The sequence below is a fragment of the Tiliqua scincoides genome, chromosome 2, assembly GCF_035046505.1.
Source record: "Tiliqua scincoides isolate rTilSci1 chromosome 2, rTilSci1.hap2, whole genome shotgun sequence".
Classification (NCBI taxonomy): Eukaryota; Metazoa; Chordata; class Lepidosauria; order Squamata; family Scincidae; genus Tiliqua; species Tiliqua scincoides.
Genome location: NC_089822.1, coordinates 95,251,045 through 95,271,226, shown reverse-complemented (window position 1 = coordinate 95,271,226; position 20,182 = coordinate 95,251,045). Strand labels below are relative to the sequence as shown.

Genomic DNA, 20,182 nt, shown 5'->3' with positions numbered 1-20,182 from the left:
TCCTGAGTAGACATGCACAGGACTGTGCTGCACTGAACATTTTCAAAGCCACACACACGGCCCGAGCATCTCCCCTTCTCACTAGCAAAGGCAGGTATGAGGGGAGGGCGCAGAGCAAGCAGCATTTCAGCCAGCCACTCACCGCACAAGCAGCAGGGACTTGTGCTTTGGCTCTGCCGCAGAGCCGTCTGGGTAATGTAGTCCTCCCTTCCTCTGCTCCCATTGGACGTTGCTTAGACGCCAGTGTGAGGCAGTTTGTTCCGTGTCCCCGCTGCCGGTGACTGGTGCGCCGCCAGCCAATTGCTGCTGACGTGGGGCGGCCGGGCGTCGTTGATTGGCTTGCCCGTCCTCTCCTGCGGCGCAGGGTGTGGCGACGGCGGGGCGTGCAGGTGCGCGGCGGGGAGCGATGCGGCTGCGCTCGGGGGTCTTCGCCTTCTGCTGCCTGCTGGTGCAGGCGCTGGGCGTCGCGCTCTTCCTCAGGGGCTTCTTCCCCGCGCAGGTGAGGTCTCGGGCCGGGGCTCCCGCCGGGCCGCCTCCGGAGCCGCCTCCGCCGGGTGAGTGGCTACTGCGCTGCGCTTCCCGGGAGGCTCCTGCCCAGCCTGCTGCCTTGTGCCCCGCAGGCTCTGGAGGGACTTCCCTGCACTGCGTTAATCCCCCCAAACTACAGGATTCACTCTGGTTTCACTCCGCATGGGTTCACATGGGCTCACTCTGGATTAGCCCTCAGCCCTGGATTCAATCTGGTTTCACTGTGGATTAGTCCTGGATTCACTCCGGATTAGCCCTGGGTTCCGTTTGGATCCACTCTGGTTCAGCCCCGGGTCCAGTCTGGATTCACTCTGGATCAGGCCTGCAGTTTATCAGGCCTTCTATGCATGTGATAGTTGCACAGTAAAATAAATACAGTCATGTCCCATGTTAGTAATTTCTCCTAATTGATTTTTGATCAATACGTCTGCAATCTTATGCGTGCTTGCCTGGGAGTCCATCTTATTGAACTAAAGTGGGAACTTCTGAGTAGACATGTATGTGATTGTGCTGTAAGTCGGGCTCTCTCTCTGTTATTAACAGAGGCCCAATCCTATCCAACTTTCCAGTGCCCATGCAGTCCCGAGGAAAGTGAACAAACATTGCCCTGCTCCTCTACCACAGGATGTGGTGTATGCCTCAATGGCATGGCTGCACCAGCACTGGAAAGTTGGGTAGGATTGGGTCCTGAAAGACTATATGCTGCACCTCTTCACTTGGAAACCATCTCTGCTGAACTCAGTGAGCTTTACTTCCAAGTCAGTTTGCCAAAGATTTTAGGTACTAGGTATTATTTACCTCTTGCCTTAATTCATTCATTCATTTCAGAACTTCTTTATTGTACCTCTGAGGCTGTGCAGAATCTCATTATTTTGGGAAATAGAGTAAGTTTGGATGCACTTGGGAATAGGAGGCAAGGTCTGCGTCCCATAATTATTTTGCTATGATAGTACCTCCGTGCGATTGCCCCAAACATGCATGTGACTGTTTGAGCATGGAGCCCCCTATAAACTCTCCAGCAATTTCTGCTAATGCTGCTGGAATTCTGTTCCATGGTGTTTATGAAAATGGCAGCAGAGTAGATCTTTTTTCAGACTATGCATTTGCTGTGATTGAATATGCTGGCAGACTATTGGTCTCCTGCTGAATTTCCTCCACAAACCCAGTTTAGGCTTCAGGAGGCTGTAAGCCCTGATACATTTCCTTTAGTACACAGTTTTTCTAATGTTCTGCCTTCAGGGAAGTCTTTCCCAATTTAACCGTTGAAGCACCACAGCGTGTTGTGAAAGATTCTGGTGTGTACCCTTGGTTCACATACGGAGCCAGTGAACCACTGTGTCCTGAGAATGCAGCCTGCAACCTGTCGAGGATTCCTGCTGCATCTGCATTTTGGAGGGGAAGATCGATGTCAATGGGCTAATGGTCTGCCATTGCTGATTTTTTTTTCTCACTGCCTACAGTGTTCTGTGGAACAAAGGTGGAAAACTCCAGCGACAGCAAGTCAGTTTATAATTGGGGATCTTTGCTCCTTGCTTTGCCAGATTAAATATTTCCACCCCATTAAATACCAGATAAGTGAATTTCCTATAGGTTCCACTTAACTGATCTTCTCAGAGCATCGCTATTGAGCGGAACTTTAGGGCCAGTTCATATACTTGCCTCCTGGAAATCCTGCACAGTACTTACTGTGGAATGTGTGTCTCTACCATTTGTAATGTGGACTGTATGTGAGCCCGTGCTCAACTTCTGCAGTTTCCCATTCCCTTTTATGAGCAAGAAGTATCACTGGGATTAAGTGTAGATGTGTGGACACCCACACCCCATGTTGCATGATGTGTGACCCTGCTTACCCCACCACATATTGAAGGGTCTTCTGTTTGCCATCCTTTCCCATTTCTCCATATTTGTTAGACCAGTCACTTGTCTCTGATCAGGTAACATTAGTAAGCGTACATAAACATGAACTCATAGTTCTACACATTGCCATTGCACTTGGTAGCTCATCATTTCTAGTAGTTCCCTGGAATATGTTACAGGTGTCACTGACCTTATAAAAAGACCCTTTTGTTTTCTAACTGCAGCCTGTCCCCTTACCTTGTGTTGAATTAAGGATTTTCAAGGCGGATTGTACGGCTTCCAAACAGGCTGAAGCACCTGCATTTCTCCCTTTGCAAGTTAAACACCCACCCAGTTTCTTTGCCATTACACTTGTACAACTAGAAAACACGCCTGAAATAATCTTGTTGGGCAGGTTTGGCATCAGTGGTGTAGTTGCTCAATAGCGAGAAGTAGCAATAGCAAAATATAGCGGTTTTTCTTTACTGGAGTCTGCAGCCCAGTACTGATTATCAGAATAACGTTCTTTGCTGTGCTTGTGACTGCAGTGATGATATTTGTGGATCCTGATCTCCAAAGGGGTTTGGAAAAAGTTATAACTGAGAGGAGCATTTACGTTGCAAACAAACTGTTGGCTTGGTACAGTGCTTCATACAATGTGTTTGCTTTTTAGGATCCTCTTCCAACTGGAGCAAGGTGCCGAGTCCTCTCTTCAAGAAGGTGGTCATAGTGTTAATTGATGCCCTGAGAGATGACTTTGTGTTCGGCTCCAAAGGTAAACAGTTCATGCCCCATACCACACAGCTGATAGAAAGAGGAACATCACATAGTTTCAGGGCAGAAGCTAAACCACCAACTGTCACCATGCCTCGAATTAAGGTAAATTTTGAAATTTGGGAAATTTAATGTTCTGTAGCTGATTCTGGACTGCTTTCTTTCACCTCTCTTGTTTCTGAATGTAAGAGTTTGCCTTGTGTTTTTCCTGCAGCATTACGTTGTTTCTGGCTTAGAGGAACCGTTGTCTCCAAGCAGTAATAAAAACAGCCAACTAAAAATATTGGAAATTTTTGGGAATAATGTGCCTGGTTGATGTGGGTGTATTGCAGGAAAGATGAACTTTGTTTTGATCTGAACTGCATGTGAATAGAATAATAGCTCCTTGAGCTTCCTGTACCAATAGGTAAATGTTGCCTGTATTCAAAATATATCTCAAAATTAAATTTATTTCAAATCCATTTACTCTGCTTTTTTGACAAACGGTAAGGTAGCTGCAATTCTAAAATAATTTATGGAAGAATAAATGCCATTGAATTCAGAGGGCCTTCTGAGTGAACATGCTTAGAACAGTGCTGTGCATATTGAAACATTGGATCAAATGTTAAGGTTTTACTTGTTGAGGGTCATTAGGGACTGTTCAGTAGCCATCACTGAGCTGAAGAGGTCAAATCTGCAGTTCATTTATAGATAATCTGCGTGGGTAACTGCACTGTTCTGGCATTTGAGGGACGTGAAGGAGAAGCCATCCGTATGCCCTTAGTGAACATAAAGGAAGCCAGATCAATTTTATGGAGGAAAGCGTTGGCAGTAAACAGGGCCGTATCCGTATGGAGGTCAAGAGATAAGGCAGAAAAGACTGCATACCTGTTTTGTTGCAGACATTGGACAGCTTCAGCTTGATGGCATGATGAATTGCATGCTGAGAGAGTGTCTTGCTTGGAAAAGCTTATTTAAACCAAAAATCATTCCTGTAGTTGTGCTGTATTCCTGTATTCTTGTGCTATTTTGAAATGTGACTCTAATTCAGAGCTGCTTTTGTGGAAAAAAGGGCTTTCTGTGTTGGGATTAGGAAAGAAGGGTCCTTTTTAGTCTCTTCTCCCCCCCCCCCCAAATCTCGGAAATTAGCATTGTAAAATAGTGCACTGATTTAACATAACCTGTTCAGTGGTGTTGCAGCTAAACTGTGTGTGTGCCCCAGGATATTGGATATGGATATTTTCTCACATCCTTTTTTCTTACCTGTAGCCATTCATGGATGGTCAATGCGCTTATCAACTTTTATCTTATAATATCTTATCTTATGAAGTAACATAATATTCAGGTGGTTATATTGGAGTACGACACCTGTATGCAGTGAAAATGGTTGGGCCTTGAATTCTCACTGGGGTATCAGAATTGATCCTTCCAAATGAGACTTTGGCGCAAGCATAGTCCAAGGCACATTGACTGCTTAAAACTGAACACTTATTTTGACACTTCTGCCCAAAGCAGAATCACAAGATTGTACCTCAAAATGGTTATGACTCCCCATGCCCCCGCTAGAGAACTCAAAGTGGGCTTAGACAAAGACACCCTGATTACATGTAGAACCTGGAGTTGGGTCATCTGTACATTAAAATAGATGACCAAAAGTGTACGATGCTTCCAAACTACTTAGCAGAAATTGGGCAACTGTATTATGTTATGACTGCTGGGCATGTCAGAAAATGGGATATTTTATAGCTGAAACATGGACATGAAGCTTACTGTGCAGCATTGCAACACACACCAAGTCAAAACTGCAGTTAGGTTGAAAGGTTTAGGCACTGGAGCACGGCTACCTCTTCAGATTTGAATTTGAGGCAAAGGGCATTTCCAGAAATCTGTATTTTTATGTATTGTCTATATTTTGCCTTTTCAGCAAAAAAGAAAAGAAAAAAAAAGATGCCCAGGGCAGTCAATCATGTATAAAACAGTTCAGTGAATGCTGTTGCAATGTAACACTGCAGTGTCTATTTAAAAGTCTCATTCAGTCCAGTGGGACTTGGTCCCAGTTAAAAGTGTAGGATTGTAGCTGAAATAGCTTAGAACACCTTGCACAACACGTTCAACAAATGCTGTAAGAGTGACGGGGAGAAATGCAGCAAGAAATTTGCAAACCCAGCCTTATTTTAAGTGTTTCTAATCTCTAACTTTATTGTGTCGGCTTCATTTATCAGTCATTCAAAAAGTATTCACATAGATGAAAGCAATTACATGTTTTGGGTCTTATAAGATGGTTAAAGAATAATGCGGAGAATGTGTGCTTCATCTGCTAGAGTGCATACTGTTTGGTGTATTTTGTAGCCAATTTCGACTTCAGGGCTGGAGGTCAGAGGCTGGAATAGAACATGGAAGATCTTGTTCATCGGGCCTTTAATGCTGAATATTCATTCTTTAGTACCAGCATTCAGTGAGTTTCTAATTAAATCCTCCAGCAGCATCGAGAAGTGTCTTATTAGGACTTAATGAGCTGCTGCAATTAATTTTAGCTTTATGCTTGTAAAAAAAGTTACTGTGAAATCCCCAAAATAAAATGTTACCGTCTGCATCTCAAAATAGATGTTTGAAGGTGGATCTTGTTTCTGGAAAATGGGAATTTGTCCTAACTATTGATGTCATTTTTTTTAGCAAATGGATTTGGTAAACGTCAACAGCCACTATGTGAACAGTTAACTTGATTGTTGGGTGTGTGACTGTTGTGGTGTTGGAGTTTTGTTTTGAAATGGCTTTATGCTGATAATGTCTTTGCTTACATTGTTTCTGCTGTAGAACTGGAATCTTTTCAAGCTGTTGATCTGGTATCTAAAATACTTAATGCTGGTGCCTGGGAACTGTGTATATAAGTTTTGTTAAAAGTAGGCTTTTCTACTGCTGAGACTTCCTTAAAGTCCCCCTATTCTGAGGGGCAGAGAGGCCCACAGAGGGGGCCATGGCACCCTCACCCTCCACAGCACCCATTTTCAACCACTGTGCCGTGGCACACTGGTGTGCCGCGAGTAGTTCACAGGTGTGCCACAGGAATTTGGCGGAAGGTTATTTATTAATAGGGCCAATGGGAGATGTGAGCCCCCCACTGGCAGCATGGTGTGCCTTGTCAATTGTCAAAAACCTGATGGTGTGCCTTGACCATTTAAGTGCCTTGTCAGTGTGCTATAAAAAAAGGTTGAAAATCACTGCTCCAGAGGTCTGATGTGACCCCCAGGTATATGGAAAACCCCCTTTTTCTCAGCGGCGGCACAATCCTAGAAGTGCTGCCACCTCCACCCCCCCAACTCTTATGTAAAGTTTAGGAACTTCCAAGCTATGCCTCTGTTAGCCATGTGGCTTGATTGGAGAGAATAGGCAGAAGAAGACGGAAGGCTATTTTAGGACCAAGGTTGTCTGCTTCTTAATAAGGGGGTGTGGGCATGTGCGACAGATTATGGCAGGAGTGGGGCTCGAGCCACTCATTCCTCCCATGCTGTTGAATGGCACAGTGATGCTATTAAAAAGGTGGATGTCATTTACACAAAGATGTATTTAGGCTTTGTGGACAACATCACTATTTGACTGATCAAGTAATATTTAGTCAATTAACCAATCAAACATAGCCAAGGCTCCAATCTAAACTCTGTTCAGGCTCTAGTGTGGTCAGTGACCACTGCCTTTGTCAGTTGTGTAAATTTGTTCTCTTTAATCTACCAGTTCTTTTTTTTTTTTTTTTAATGGAAGTGCCATAGTATTGGTTGATTAAATGCCTGGACTTCACACTTGTCCAAAGGCAGGTTCTTCCCTGCACCAAACCCTCTCTAACATTTCCCCTGCCCTTCTTTTGGGGTGCCTGTTTGCAGGCCTTGACAACGGGCAGTATCCCAGGCTTCATTGATGTTGTCACGAACCTCAATTCTCCAGCCTTGTTGGAAGACAACGTGATCTGGCAGGCGAAAACAGCTGGAAAAAGGATCATCTTCTATGGGGACGACACCTGGGTTAGACTGTTTCCAAAGCATTTTGTGGAATATGATGGAACCACATCTTTTTTTGTGTCCGACTACACAGAGGTAAGAAGTAGCTGAGGAAAGCCTCATTGTTCAGTTTGCAAATAATTGCTGGCATGAAATTTTTTTTTTTTAATTTCTGTGCGCATCTGAAATGTGTATTGGCCATTAGTCGGAAGCTGCCATATTCTTAAACAACGTCTTAGTCACAGTGCGTTTCTCAAACCTGTAATTAGATTTTTCTTTTTTGTGTCTCAGCTGGGTGTTTTGCTGTTTCTGTGGCAATTGGAAGCAGTCAAATAACTGGCAGCCTCCATCTTCCCCCACCTTTCCCATGAGGCGCTAAATGTTCTGTATGTGGTCTTCCTTAAACGTTGCTTCTGTCTGGGCAAACTCCCTGAGGCTTTGGAATGAGCTTGTGGCTGCCACCGTTGGTCCATGTGCCCCTTCTGTCAGTGGTTCGCTAAAGCCTTAGGCAGAGGTCTTCCACGGCCTTCTCATTTGTTTAGCTATATTTTTGCATTCTGTCACTTTGGTCAAAGCACTCAAGGTGGCGTGTGTATTCTGATAATGGTACAAAAGAGAAGGGAGGTAAGGATAAAATAAGCGTATTCAGTTGTTCTAGCTGAGCACTGGAGGGGACATTGCTTTCTACCTCTCCCTTCTATGAAATGTGAAATGACTATCCAAGGTAGTTTTCCCTGTGGGTGCCAGGGATCAGATCTGGGACTGTCTGCAAGTACAGAATGTGCTCTACTATTTGGCTGTGGCCCCTTTGCATATCTGTGGACAATGATTCTTGGAAACGACTCTGTGTGGGTAATCTATCTCAGTCTCTCCAGAGCCATGACCCACCTCATCCTCTGTGGGTCATAACGTCGCTGGCCAGAATGACTTACTGGGAACCTCCGGAGGCTTCTTCTGGTTCACACTGGGTCAGCGACCCACTCTGTTGTCCTCAGGATGGCCCACAGAAGTGTCCAGAAGCTACTTCCGATCAAACTGGAAGTTAGCACCAAAAACCAGAAGTAGCTTCCAGATGCTTCTGAGGTCCACGAAGGCCAATAGAGTGGGTTACTGGTACAGCATGACCTGGAAGAGGCCTCCAGATGCTCCCAGCAAGTCATTCTGGCCAGCACTGTCACTTAGCTGGCACCCCCCCCCTTCTGGAATGGTTTTGATTTGGAGCCAACTGGTCCCGGGGGCGGGTGGGAAGACCCAGCTAATGACCCGCCACACATGGGCTCTCTGCTGGTGGGTTGCGGCCTCCACTTTGGGAAACCCTAGTCTATACTCATCTTGCTGACTTTTAAAGCTACCGTTACTGTCATATTAGTATGTGTGGGAATCAGTGTGGGGGGGGGGGTGAGTTCATTCACCCACAAAGCTTCATCTGAAGGCTTTAAAGTGCAGTTAGGTTCATAAGAATTGTCAAGTGATGAGAATTAAGTGGTCTGACGTACAGCTGGCTTCTACAGAATCATGGCAAAGCTCTCCTTGGCCTGTGTTTGAATGTGTTGTACTTACCAATTGTGGGTGATGGGCTCTGTGTTTGAATGCGCCCCAAAGGAAAGCAGTTTCTCATGTGTTGACAGTTAGCATGTTTGAGAGAAGGGATCAGCCTTTAACTGGAACATGTTTTTCCTTTTATTTTGTGGGGAGGAAGCATTCCAATGGGCATTCCTATCCCTGCCCCTGGAAAGGCAGTATGCTATAGGAAAAGCTCTACTTCTTGACTCTAGGGATTCTTTAAAGTGGCAGTCACTTTTCAGTAGTACTGTTCAGAGACCGCTGTCTTGTTCTCTCTACCTGGAAGTGTGAGTAATGTGAAGGGGTAGAGTGATGGAGCTTTTAACTTGTCTTTGCTTTCTTTCCCCTACTGTCAGGTTGATGATAATGTCACCAGGCATTTGGATAATGTGCTGAAAAGAGAAGACTGGGATTTGCTCATTCTTCACTACTTAGGCCTGGACCATATTGGACATCTGAGTGGACCAAACAGTCCCTTAGTCGGGCCCAAGCTCTCTGAAATGGATAAGATTATCCAGAAGATTCATACAGCTCTTCTTTCCAAGGTAAAATGCAAGTTGTGGATGGGGATTGAATTGTGGGAATAGGAATTGCATATAAAGCCTTATATAGGGTCAAAAGACATTTTCTCACATACAGTTTGATCTTATGTATGTTAGATGCAAAGCCCACTGTGTGCAACCTGTCTTACTTCCTGGTGAATGGGCATAGGATGACAGCTCTAGTGAAGTGCACTGATTCTACTTTTGAGTTGGAGACGTTTATTTAATTTTTTTGTTTTTCACATTTTTATACCGCCCTTCCTCCAAAGAGCTTGGGGTGGTTTACTCAGCTCTTCCCCTCCTTTTGTCCTCACAACAACCCTGTGAGGTAGGTGAGGCTGAGAGAAAGTGACTTGCACAAGGTCACCCAGGAAGCTTCATGACTGAGGAGGGATTTGAACCTGGATCTTCCAGGTCTAAGTACACCTCCTGAACCACTACACCACTCTGGCTCTCAGGGTGTGTCTCTGTTTCTCAGTATAAAATATGTAGAGACCAATGTACCTAAAACATTAGTAATTTGAGTTGTTCCTCATCTTAGGCACAGTTGACTTGTGCAAATTCTTGCTGTTGGCAAACCAAAAAACAAAACAGCAGTTTAAAAAGTACGGGCGGTTTTGCCTGCCATTCCACTTCCTGAATCCATATCTGAAAGCGAGCCTGAGATTGGAGAATGAAGCTGATGTTCTCTCCATTGGTTTCAGTTCCCACCTGCAATCATGATTTTTAAAGAGACAGTATGTATTTTCTAAATGCAAGGGATTTTCAAGGCAATGTTGGGTATATATGATTTTAGGTATATGCAATTTTTATGCGCTGATGTTCTCACCAAGTCAGGAGAGTCACTTCTCTGTCAGCTGTCTAAAAAGTTGTACTCCTGGCTTAATCTTTGGAAAAACAGATGCTGCTGCTCAGTTTGTCTGGAACACTCTGGATACCATTTTTTGTCTCCACTCCTCCCTCTGAAATATCCCTGGTATGTGGGGGCTCTTTTGTAGCAGATAACACAGGGTGAACCTTGGCACAAATTAAGACCTGGCCATGTCGTATGTTAAACAAGCTGGGGAGTGTTGTTCGACAGTGACATAAACATTCAAATGACAGCCACTTCTGAAAGTGGGCAATGGCCTGCCATGCTGTCTGGTCTTAAACTTGTGAGCCATTCAAGGAGATGAGTAAAACTGATTAGCTAAATTTATCAATGTAACCTGCTGAATCCCTGGAAATTCCCTTTCAAACAGCTAGAAGGAGATGCGACATTACCCCATTTACTGGTTATATGTGGAGATCATGGAATGTCTGACACAGGGAGTCACGGAGGTTCCTCAGAGGGCGAGGTGCACACCCCCCTGCTTTTCATCAGCTCAGCTTTTGACAGGAGAAGCGGTAAGGACTGACTTCTCTGGAAGTTCAACCCAGAGTTTGTCACTTTATTTTTCTAATTGCTTTTTAAAATGAAAAAACAATTGTACCCTCCTTTTCTCACCAAAAGCAACCCAAGTCACCTAATAGTCGAAAGAAAAAAAAATATTTAAAAAGTGGTTGCAACGTCATTAAAATATTGCTAGAATAAAAACATAGTTTCACATCTAGATCCCCGTTTGTATCCAGCCAAACAGTGCCTTCCTCCAAAAACAGAATGGGGATGATGACAACAGGTTTTCACATGGAACCTGAAGAGGATAAACTAGTAGCTGGTCAGGCCTCTGGGGAGGAAATTCCATAATCAGTGTTGCATCCGGAAGGATGCTTGCCATACCTCACAGGACATGGGCATCTCAAGCAAGGCCTCAGATTACCTATTTCAAATTGGCATGATAGAACAGGTGATGGTTTCTGAACTATTCTGCTTCACTCTGGAGGTATGTGCTTGCATGACTGAATGCTTTCCCAATACAAAAAAAATATTCCCTGCATTTAGAAATCTAGCATGTCAAGGAAAGGCCTAGGTTAGAACCCTTCTTCCTGATGTGTTAGCTGTCTGTGGAGGGAATTCTTTTAAACGGAAGAACAAGTCACGTAAGTGCCACTTACAGTCTGAAGTAGGTTTGTCTTGTCTAATAGGGATTAAGCCTTTGCCATTTTTTCTAAAGAAACCAACCCTGTTGCATCTTTTCACATAAGTTCCTGCTGCAATTTTTAAGGTGTCACTGGACTCCTTTGTTCGCATGCTGGGAAGAAAGTGCTGTCTCACGAATGAAGTAAAGGCATAGTTTATATTAAACTAAGTAGGTCTTGGCCTGTTTTAAGTCCTGGATTGGAAAATGTCCTTTGGGAAACTGGGGGTAAGTAGGGTAGAGATCTGGGATCCAAAGAACCACACAGCTAGGAGACTTTTGGCTTGTTACTCAAAGAGCTCTCCCTCCTGTTTGTGAAACTGAGGCAATTTTTGAAAGCAGAAACTATTCTTTTTTTTTTTTAATGTCATAGACCAAGTTCTTAGGCTTAAAATGTTGCTTTGAGCTTGGCTGTAACACATGAAGGTACAGTGGGCCCTCATCCATGGGTTTGGCACCCACAGATCTGAGTCGATGTGGTTGCTGATCCCACACCCCACAACACCTCCCAGACATTGCCGGAAGGCACTCCTGGTTGTATCTGGGAAGTCCTGTGAGGGCTGACTGCAGATTTGATTATCCATGGAAATCGGTATCCACTGGGGTGGTGGTGGTGGTAGTTGTGGTTCTGGAACGTATTCCCCGCTTATACCAAGAGACCACTGTACTATGCATGTAGTACCTTCCTACTTAACGAAGTAGAAATAGGAGTGGGTGGGGTAGAAACTTTAATGGTTCCCTTGAAATACAGTATCTTCAAAGGGACAAATTGAGCAACAAGCCTCTCTCTTTGGTAAGTCCTATTCTGAACAGAAAACAAAGTCTTGACCATCATTTTTCTTTCTCTTAGGTCCTCTAGAACCTCCAAAGCTTGTTCAGCAGACTGACTTAGCCGTGACATTGGCACTAGGTCTTGGCCTACCTATTTCCAGAAACAGCATTGGCAACCTTTTACTTCCTGTTGTACAGCAGAGGACCATGAGAGAACAGCTCCGATATTTACACTTGAATGGGTTTCAGCTCAGCCTGCTTCTCCAAGAGAACATGCCTACCTATGAAAAAGGCAAGTAAGTTGATTGCTGGTGGTTGGCAAATGTGCTTTACTCCTCGAAAATCCCCTTTGTCACTACCTGACGAAGTCAAAATTAATTTTCTGACAACTGGGGAATCAAAAAGCTGTGTCTACAGTGAGGGTACAGTAGAGGTAGACAGAGCCAGAAGTAAATATTGGCTTTATAATCTCTTGGATCTGATTCTCAAATCTGAGTGAAAGAAGCAAAATGTTGGGTCATTTTTGTAGCACACTGGACAGGAGAATACGCTCTAAAAGCAATGAAGGAGTCTCTGTTGACTTGAGATCCTCTTGGGCCAATTGAAATTTTGTAAATGTCAGGCTCTACTCTGGCACAGACAGTTGGCTCCCTGCGTATAACTTGCAAACATCCTTGAGGGTACACAGTTGTTTCTCCCATTTATCATCTCCCTTTCCTTGTCAGCATTAACCATGCTCTAGAGCTGACATATGCACAGACGTAAACTATGGTTTGAAGTGACTTGCCACCTATGCTGGAAGCTGGACTAGATGGGCCTATGGTCCAGATGGGAAGCTGGACTAGATACAGGAAGCTGGACTAGATGGGCCTATGGCCTGATCCAGTGGGGCTGTTCTTATGTTCTTATGCGTACAAGGGAACCGTTACGATGCTTCCATTAATACATGAAAGTAAGTAGAATTCTTTAGGTTAAGCCCTTGAATAACTTTCTGATTTGTGTTAATGTGTCTTTGTTACTAGATCCTGGATTTGAACAGTTTAAGATGGCAGAGAAGTCCCATGGAAGTTGGATCAAGCTTTATCTGGAGGGGAATACTTCAGAAGTTCTCATAAATCTTGGCAAAAAAGTTCTGAAGCAATATCTGCAGGCTCTCAAGATCCTGGGATCTTCCTTAAGTAACCAAGTGGCGCAGTACGACATGTATTCAATGATAGTGGGAACTGTGATTGTTCTGGAGGTATGAACTGGTATATTGGCATCGAAAGGCATCTTAGCTAAGTTAATAAGGCATTAGCTCTGAACATTGCCCAGTTAAAGAAAGTCTTAGTTGGTTGATCACATAAATGAAATTGTATGTGATCACCAACTAAGACTTTGAGATGGTGCTTATTGATGATGTAGCAGACGTCATCTTAGCATCCTCTCCCATCACACAGAGAAAAGCCTCCTTTAAAATGGTTCTTGCCCTCTGTAGTTTTCATCAATTGTGCCACCCAAACCCATAACACTTTGCTCTTAATACATTACCAGCACGCCCAATCTGTAATGCATGTATTCTGATCTGGGCCTCTATCTCCCTGCTATTCTTTCCTCTGACTCAGATTGTTTTCAAGAAGCACTCATGCTTCTGACTGCATGCACTAATGGGAGCCTTGCAACAAGCAGTTAGCAGCATCAGAGCTCTGTGAAATCTGCTCCATCAAGTAACTTGCCTGCACGAAGGACCTCCTGTTTGTGTTTGAGGGATTTCGATCACTTGAGGTTTCTCATAACTTGGCTAGCACCGCTGGCAGTCATGAGTGTGTGTCTGACATGCCCTCATATCTGTGTTTCCAGATGACTTCTGCACTGCTGACTGTCCTCCACTGGGCCTAATGATAACTGTAGGGAGCTGTCCAGGGTGCTGTTTCCTGGCAGCCACATTGTCATCTCTTTTTTTGTTTTTAAGCGTTTTGTAGGTTTTGATTTTCTAAGCTCTCTGTAACGTGGTTGGGTTGGTGGTTTTTAATAGTCACTGCGTTTCTCAAAACCCGTGAGAGATACTGAGTTTTAATCTTGCAGGGTGAACCTGCAGTTATGTTCATTATTGAGTTGTTGATAGCATCTCACATTCTACTTGCATGATCTGTACTGCGGGTTGGTGGTGCTTGGTGGCCAAAGCGTAAATGTCTGTTTTGGCCCAGACCCAGTGAGCTACTATAGGAGAACCAGAGGGCTGGATTGCGCCCAGCAGTGTCTTTGCGATATTTCAGTCATGGTTTGCTGTTCAAAGAAAAACATCGAACTTTTCCCATGGTGTTTTTAGGCAGTTAATCATGTGCCATGGAGATGGGGTGGTTGTTCTGGAGAAATGAGCTCCAAGCTCCCATGGCCAGGTGGGATTAGTCGTGCTTTTCTTTTGGATCCTGGCCTTTCTTTAGAGTCTGTTGCTGCAAAGTCTGCAACCACAGTCAAGGTGACGGCTAACCTTTGCCCCAACACAAGTTACAGTAGGAACAGTATGCAGGAGGAAGGAAGAGGATGGCCATTGGGCACTGACGGTTTTGCCCAGCATGCAGATTAGCTACAAAACTGAAAGGGCTGGACTGTATCTGGTGTGAAATACTGCAGAATCGTAACTCCCTCCTCCTTCTACCAGTTTGAGTCATGGGCTGTTGTTTACTGTGCTCTCTCTTTTTCCCTCTCCCCATCCCATAGGTGGTGCTGCTGCTTCTCCTGAGCATTCCAAAAGCCCTGAGCAGGAGGGCAGAATTTGAAGTGCCTCTCTCTCCGTTGAGCTCCCTGCTGTTCTACTTGATGTGCCTGACGCTCTGTGCTATTCACGTAGTTGTGTGCACGTCGGCCGAAAGCCTGTGCTATTTTTGCAACATCTCGTGGCTAACGGCAGTTGGCGTGATCATGCTGATTTCAGGGCTTCTGTGTCTCATTTTGTCTGCCCTAGAAAAGATGTTTGTGAATTCAAAGCAACCAACAAAGGTAAGCTTTAGGGAGGTGACTTAATCTGCCCTTGAATGTTGTACTATAGTTCTTTAAGAGCAAGGCTACATATTACACATGGTTCTCCCATTTTTTGGGGGTAGGGATGGGATATCTTACAACCCAATCCTAGGCTACCCTGCCTTCGGCACTGCAGCACTGGCCGTGGGTGTTGCAAATGTGCCGTAAGGCACATTTGTGTCACTCTGGGAGGAAGCAGCACTGTTACCAAAAGGGCTGTTTAGTTTAGGGAAATTATTATACTGCCCTTATTGGAACCTTAGGATCGCAGGCTGGATAACAAGACGGCGTAATGCAGAGAAATTCCCTTTAGCTTAAAGAGGAGACTGAGAGAAAGATAACTTTTAATAAAAGATTATTGTTTTATTACAAAAGCACAAAGGTAAACATAATGCACATGAAGAAATGATAAGTGTATGTTTCTTGGTTGTAGTACTTGAATCTAGTGTACTTATCTTTCATGGTGGTTGCATGTAAAGAGTATTTGGTGCATCCAAGGAAATTAGAAAAGGGAAAGGTTGTAGGGAAGGATTTTAGGGGTCCCTGATCTGCCAAACTCAGTTGCTAACTAAAGATGGGGAGAGAAGGGGAGAAAAAGGGGGGGGGGGAAGAAGGAAAGAGTTTCAGGCGCAAAAGAGTTACCTGTCCTGCAGAGCAGTTGGATTGGGGGGGGAAGAGTCCTGTGAAGAGGACCCTCTGACACTACACAGATGTGTTGGTCCTTGGAGGGAGAGCAAGAGTGTGTGGGAGGAAGCCCTCTCTTAAAAAGGGGTTTGCTGACTGTCTGAGCTGGATTGTAGCTTGCTAACTACCACACAGCAGGGTACTTGGGAGTAAGTAAAACATTGAAAGGATCAAGATGTCAGTTATCAGCAAAATCAATGGGGTCTATGGCTGGCTTCCTAGAAACAATACAATGAATCAGCAACACAAGAAGGCAGTTCAAGTTTGCATAAACAGTGATTGGGTTAAAACAGTACAATGAATACAGTAATGTAGGAGACACTTAAGCAAGGATTTAAGATGCCAGACTTCCTCCCATAATGTGTGACCATGGGGAAGTGGTTGTTGTGTAACCATGAGCTTGTGACTTGACCAGAGTTTTGGAAAAGTGTGCTGGGAGAAGTTTAGCCTACATGATGTTTTAGTAACATAACCAGATATAGAGAGAAAATTACAACTAAAAGGAAAAAAGGGGATTTTCACGTAACAGCACCGGCGGGGAGGCCTGCGCTGCCCTGTCGACACGGCAGAACAACCCCCGACTGTGACTGGTGAGCAGGTAAGCACCAAGCAGTGTGGGGTGTCGGAGGGTGGTAGGAGGCCGGGGGGGAGCATTTCTTGGTGGGGAAAGGGCAGAAAGGGGGGAGGAACTGGTCTGGGAGGGGGTGGGACCGTCTGAGGCCTCCTCCACTAAATCCTATCTCCTGTGTTGGGCTTGAAAGCCTGACTTGAGGGTTCTTGAGTCTGCACTAGTGATTTAGTTGATACAGATTTGAGGGCTGTTATTGAGCAGGTTTGGGCTTTAATTGGAGTAATGCAGTGGTTCTCAGACTCTCTGCGAGAGTTTGAGAGCCAGTAAGTCTTTGCAGGGGCAGGGGAGGAGGCGGGGGGAAGGGGGTGCACTTACCCAAGCCTCCTGCAGCCTCCCTGGGGTGCAGGGAGCCCAGCGTGACTTCTGGAAGGGCTCCCCGCAGCAGGGAAATTGGAGGCGGAGCGACCGCGCTCCCTGCTGCAGGGAGCCCTGCCAGAAGTCGCGCCAGGCTCCCTGCACCCCAGGGAGGCTGCAGGAGGCTTGGGTAAGTGCACACAAGCCCCTGCAGCCCCCTGAGCGGTGCAATCCTGGGGATCACACTGCTGCCTTCTTCTCATCTCTAGGCTGCTCCCGCCCCTTAAGGGGGCAGAGACCAGGGCCCTTAGGCTGGGGCGTCGCGATGCCCCAGTTTGAATAGCACTGGAGTAAGGGATTGAATGGCCCCTTTCCCTGTGGAGACCTCCAGCCTGCTTGAATCCAGCACAGGATCTGACAGTGGCCATTCAGCTCCGCCACTCCTGTGTTGGGTAGTGATGATCTTAAAAGGAAAAAGTGCTTTTGTTTATTTCTCCCCCCCCCCCCATCCTTCCACTTAGACCAGGGGTGCTCAATAGGTGGATCTACCGGTAGATTGTGAGGCAAAATGAGTAGATCACGGAGTACCGACCCTCCCCCTTCAGGTGCCTCTGGGAGGAAACGCTGGGAGTAAGGCCCATTGTACTCAGTGGGGCTTACTCCCAGGTAAGTGTGGCTAGGATTGCAGCCTCACAGCCTAATCCTAGGCATGTCTACTCAGGAGTAAGTCCTGTTATACTCAGTGGGGCTCAAGGTACACCAACATACATTGTACACATAAATGTTATATGTTATGATGGCGCGAACATTGTAAAAAAAACTCTGGTAGATCTCCGGGCATTGCTGGGTTTCAAAGTAGCTCTCGAGCCAATAAAGTGTGAGCACCCCTGACTTAGACGATATTCCACTTCTACCTATCTTCCTCAGCAGAAGCATTGTGTTGGGGGCACAGAAGAATCCAAAAAAAGATTACAGAACACTATATAAACAGAGCAACAGTGAACACATTAGCTTTGGCAAATCTGTTGTGCATCTTGTACACAGTGCACATCAATCTTATAGTCTACCTTTCCTTCCAGGAAGAACTTAGTATGTCGAACATGGTGGAAGGGAGTGATCCTAGGTTATTGTTGCAGTAACCGTGTGAGGTTGCTTAGACTGAGATGGCCCAAGAAACTTTAGAGAGAGGATTTGAACCTCCCTGGCTCAAGCCCTAATACTTGATCCACTACATCACAATATCATTTGAAACTTGGTGTTTCCAGGTTTATTTTTTCAAATTTCAAAGTCTTCAGGTTTGCCTGATTTTCATTTAAAATTACTTGAGTTGGATAGCTAACTAGGTTTTTTTTTAGTTTTTTTCCCTTCTGTTTTGGCTGTATACCAGACCTTTTATAGAGCCATTCTTTCCAGTCAAGGGTAGAATCCTATTTTAATTTGCCCTGACTGTTTTAGCTGCCATGAATACCTTCATGCTAGAACAGCCAGTGTTTTGCTTTGGAACTCCCATTTCATCCCTCCCAAGTCTTGAACCTTTTGGTGCGTTAACAGCATTTACAGTTTTTCCCAAGGCCTCTTGATAGGTGGGCTTAGCTCCTGAGTGTTCAAAATATTTGTTTAGAGTCAGGGTCACCAACTGACAATTCCAGCAGTCATACACTTGAAAGAGATTTTTATTTTCACTCATACATGCCATTGTCAGGTACTTGGGTTGAAAAAGCTTGTCGGCTCTATGCAGAGAGTGTTAATAGTAGAGCTTTAACTATTCTGTGAATGGGGAAACAGATTTGTTGAGCTGCCTTGTGCCTGTGGCTGGAAGGACTGATGTGTACCTAGCAATAAGAGAGAATTCTTTTCTGTAAATGAGATAAGCCATAGTTGCTCAGGAAGTCAGCTGTATTATTATTATTATTATTATTATTATTATTATTATTATTTCGATGTTGAGGTCAAACTCCCCTTTTTGGCTCGTCCTCACTTTTTCTCCTTTTGAATGGAGTGGTGAAGTGGATTTAATGTTGTCGCATACTAGTACCTCTGAGCACCCAATGAGAGTGGCAGAAAAATTACTGGAGGCTGGAAATACTTGTTGGGAAGAGAAATGAAGATGTACTGTAAATACTGATTATATGCTTGAACGCAATCAATATTATGATCGTAAGAATCTCTGCTGGATCAAGCAAAGGCCCATCTAGTTCAGCATCCTGTTTCCCACCCTTGCTTACCAGCTGCCACTGGGAAACCCACAAGGCAGGAGGTGAAGGCCTGCCTTTGCTACCCTTGCAAGCCCCTATCACGGTGTTCATCAGTGTCTGCCATACCATTTCACATGGTCCACCTATTCGAAGTAGCACTGGAAGTAACTGGTGATGACATCATTACCAATTACTTCTGGGTTGGGAGACCAGACGCAACATGACGAGCACCAGTAAGAGGCGCAGGGTGAACAGGAGGGCTTTTCCAAGCACAGGGAAGCATGCTTTGGAGCTCTGCCCTCTGAGCTGAGCCTCCTACCACTGTTTGTTGTTTTGTGTTTTTGGTTTCACTGCCGGTTGACGGGCCCTGCAGGTACCACCGGACACCACCTCAAGTACCACTGGTGGTACCTGTACCACTGGTTAAGAAACACTGCCCTATCAGTTCTGCTTCCATTCCCTATAGTACAATAGTCCCAAACCTTTAGACCAACCTTTAGAAACCCGTGGGCCACTGAGGCAAAAATTGGAATTGTTATGGACCACATGCAACCTCCTCACCCCCTGCACACAAAAAATACAATTAAATGTGTAATAATTAGAAAATATTTGTTAGAGATTAGATTTATTATTTATCAAGAAGATTTGTGGGTTGCTGCTTTTGTTGCCCGGCTGCAGCTGCGGGCAATCCATTCTCTGCCTTGTGTGGTGAACTGTGGGAGAGCGCAGAGGAATCTATGATGTGTTGCAGTGACATGTGCTTTGTTAAACAGTGCTCTGTTTTCTGGCGGCATTACTGTGACGCTGACACATCTAGTTCTGGTAGAGTTTGGAGGCTTTGTCCCCTGCAGTTCATAGTGTAGCGCATGGGCTGACTGTAGGGAAGAAGCCAGCATGAACCTGTAAATGAAGTTGCGGTTCACCTGGTGGTCTTGCTGCAAGCTGGATTTTGACATCAAAGAATTCCTACTTTGTGGGAAAAGGCATTGCCTATCTAAATTTAAGTAAGCTTCTTAGGTTAGCAGGGTCTTGCAGTCGAATGCTAAATTATCTTAGTGTGGCAAATTGTGAACATTGATTTGTTGCGGTGAGGATACCTTCTGCCTAACGGTAAAAGGTGCTCTGTTATAATGACTAAATTATTGGATCCCGAAAGTGTAGATTTGGGAGCTTAGTGGCAGGGAGCTGCGGGCTAGACCAGAGGTGTCAAACTTGTTTCATACCAGCATTCATGATGCCTGCTAAGGGCTGGAAGTGATGTCATTAGGCAGAAAGTGATGTCATTATTCAAGATATGGGAGAGCCAATTTTCATGTGGGCTGCCCTTACAGCATTAACA

The 20,182-nt window shown here is 44.9% G+C and overlaps 1 protein-coding gene across 2 annotated transcripts in view; it reads left to right on the top strand.

Moving 5' to 3' along the window:
* The first annotated feature begins 394 nt into the window (after positions 1-394).
* The window catches only part of PIGG (phosphatidylinositol glycan anchor biosynthesis class G (EMM blood group)), a 57,821-nt gene continuing 38,033 nt past the window's right edge, over positions 395-20,182 (top strand). Inside the window, exons 1-8 of one of the 2 annotated variants that reach the window (XM_066614535.1) lie at positions 395-554; positions 3,038-3,243; positions 6,993-7,202; positions 9,026-9,214; positions 10,453-10,597; positions 12,119-12,331; positions 13,062-13,279; positions 14,740-15,018. In XM_066614535.1, the coding sequence (XP_066470632.1) occupies positions 407-554; positions 3,038-3,243; positions 6,993-7,202; positions 9,026-9,214; positions 10,453-10,597; positions 12,119-12,331; positions 13,062-13,279; positions 14,740-15,018 (1,608 nt within the window). In that variant the 5' untranslated portion in view covers positions 395-406. Of the gene's footprint in view, positions 555-3,037; positions 3,244-6,992; positions 7,203-9,025; positions 9,215-10,452; positions 10,598-12,118; positions 12,336-13,061; positions 13,280-14,739; positions 15,019-20,182 lie in introns of those variants that run through there. The other variant, XM_066614534.1, reaches the window with a different exon arrangement.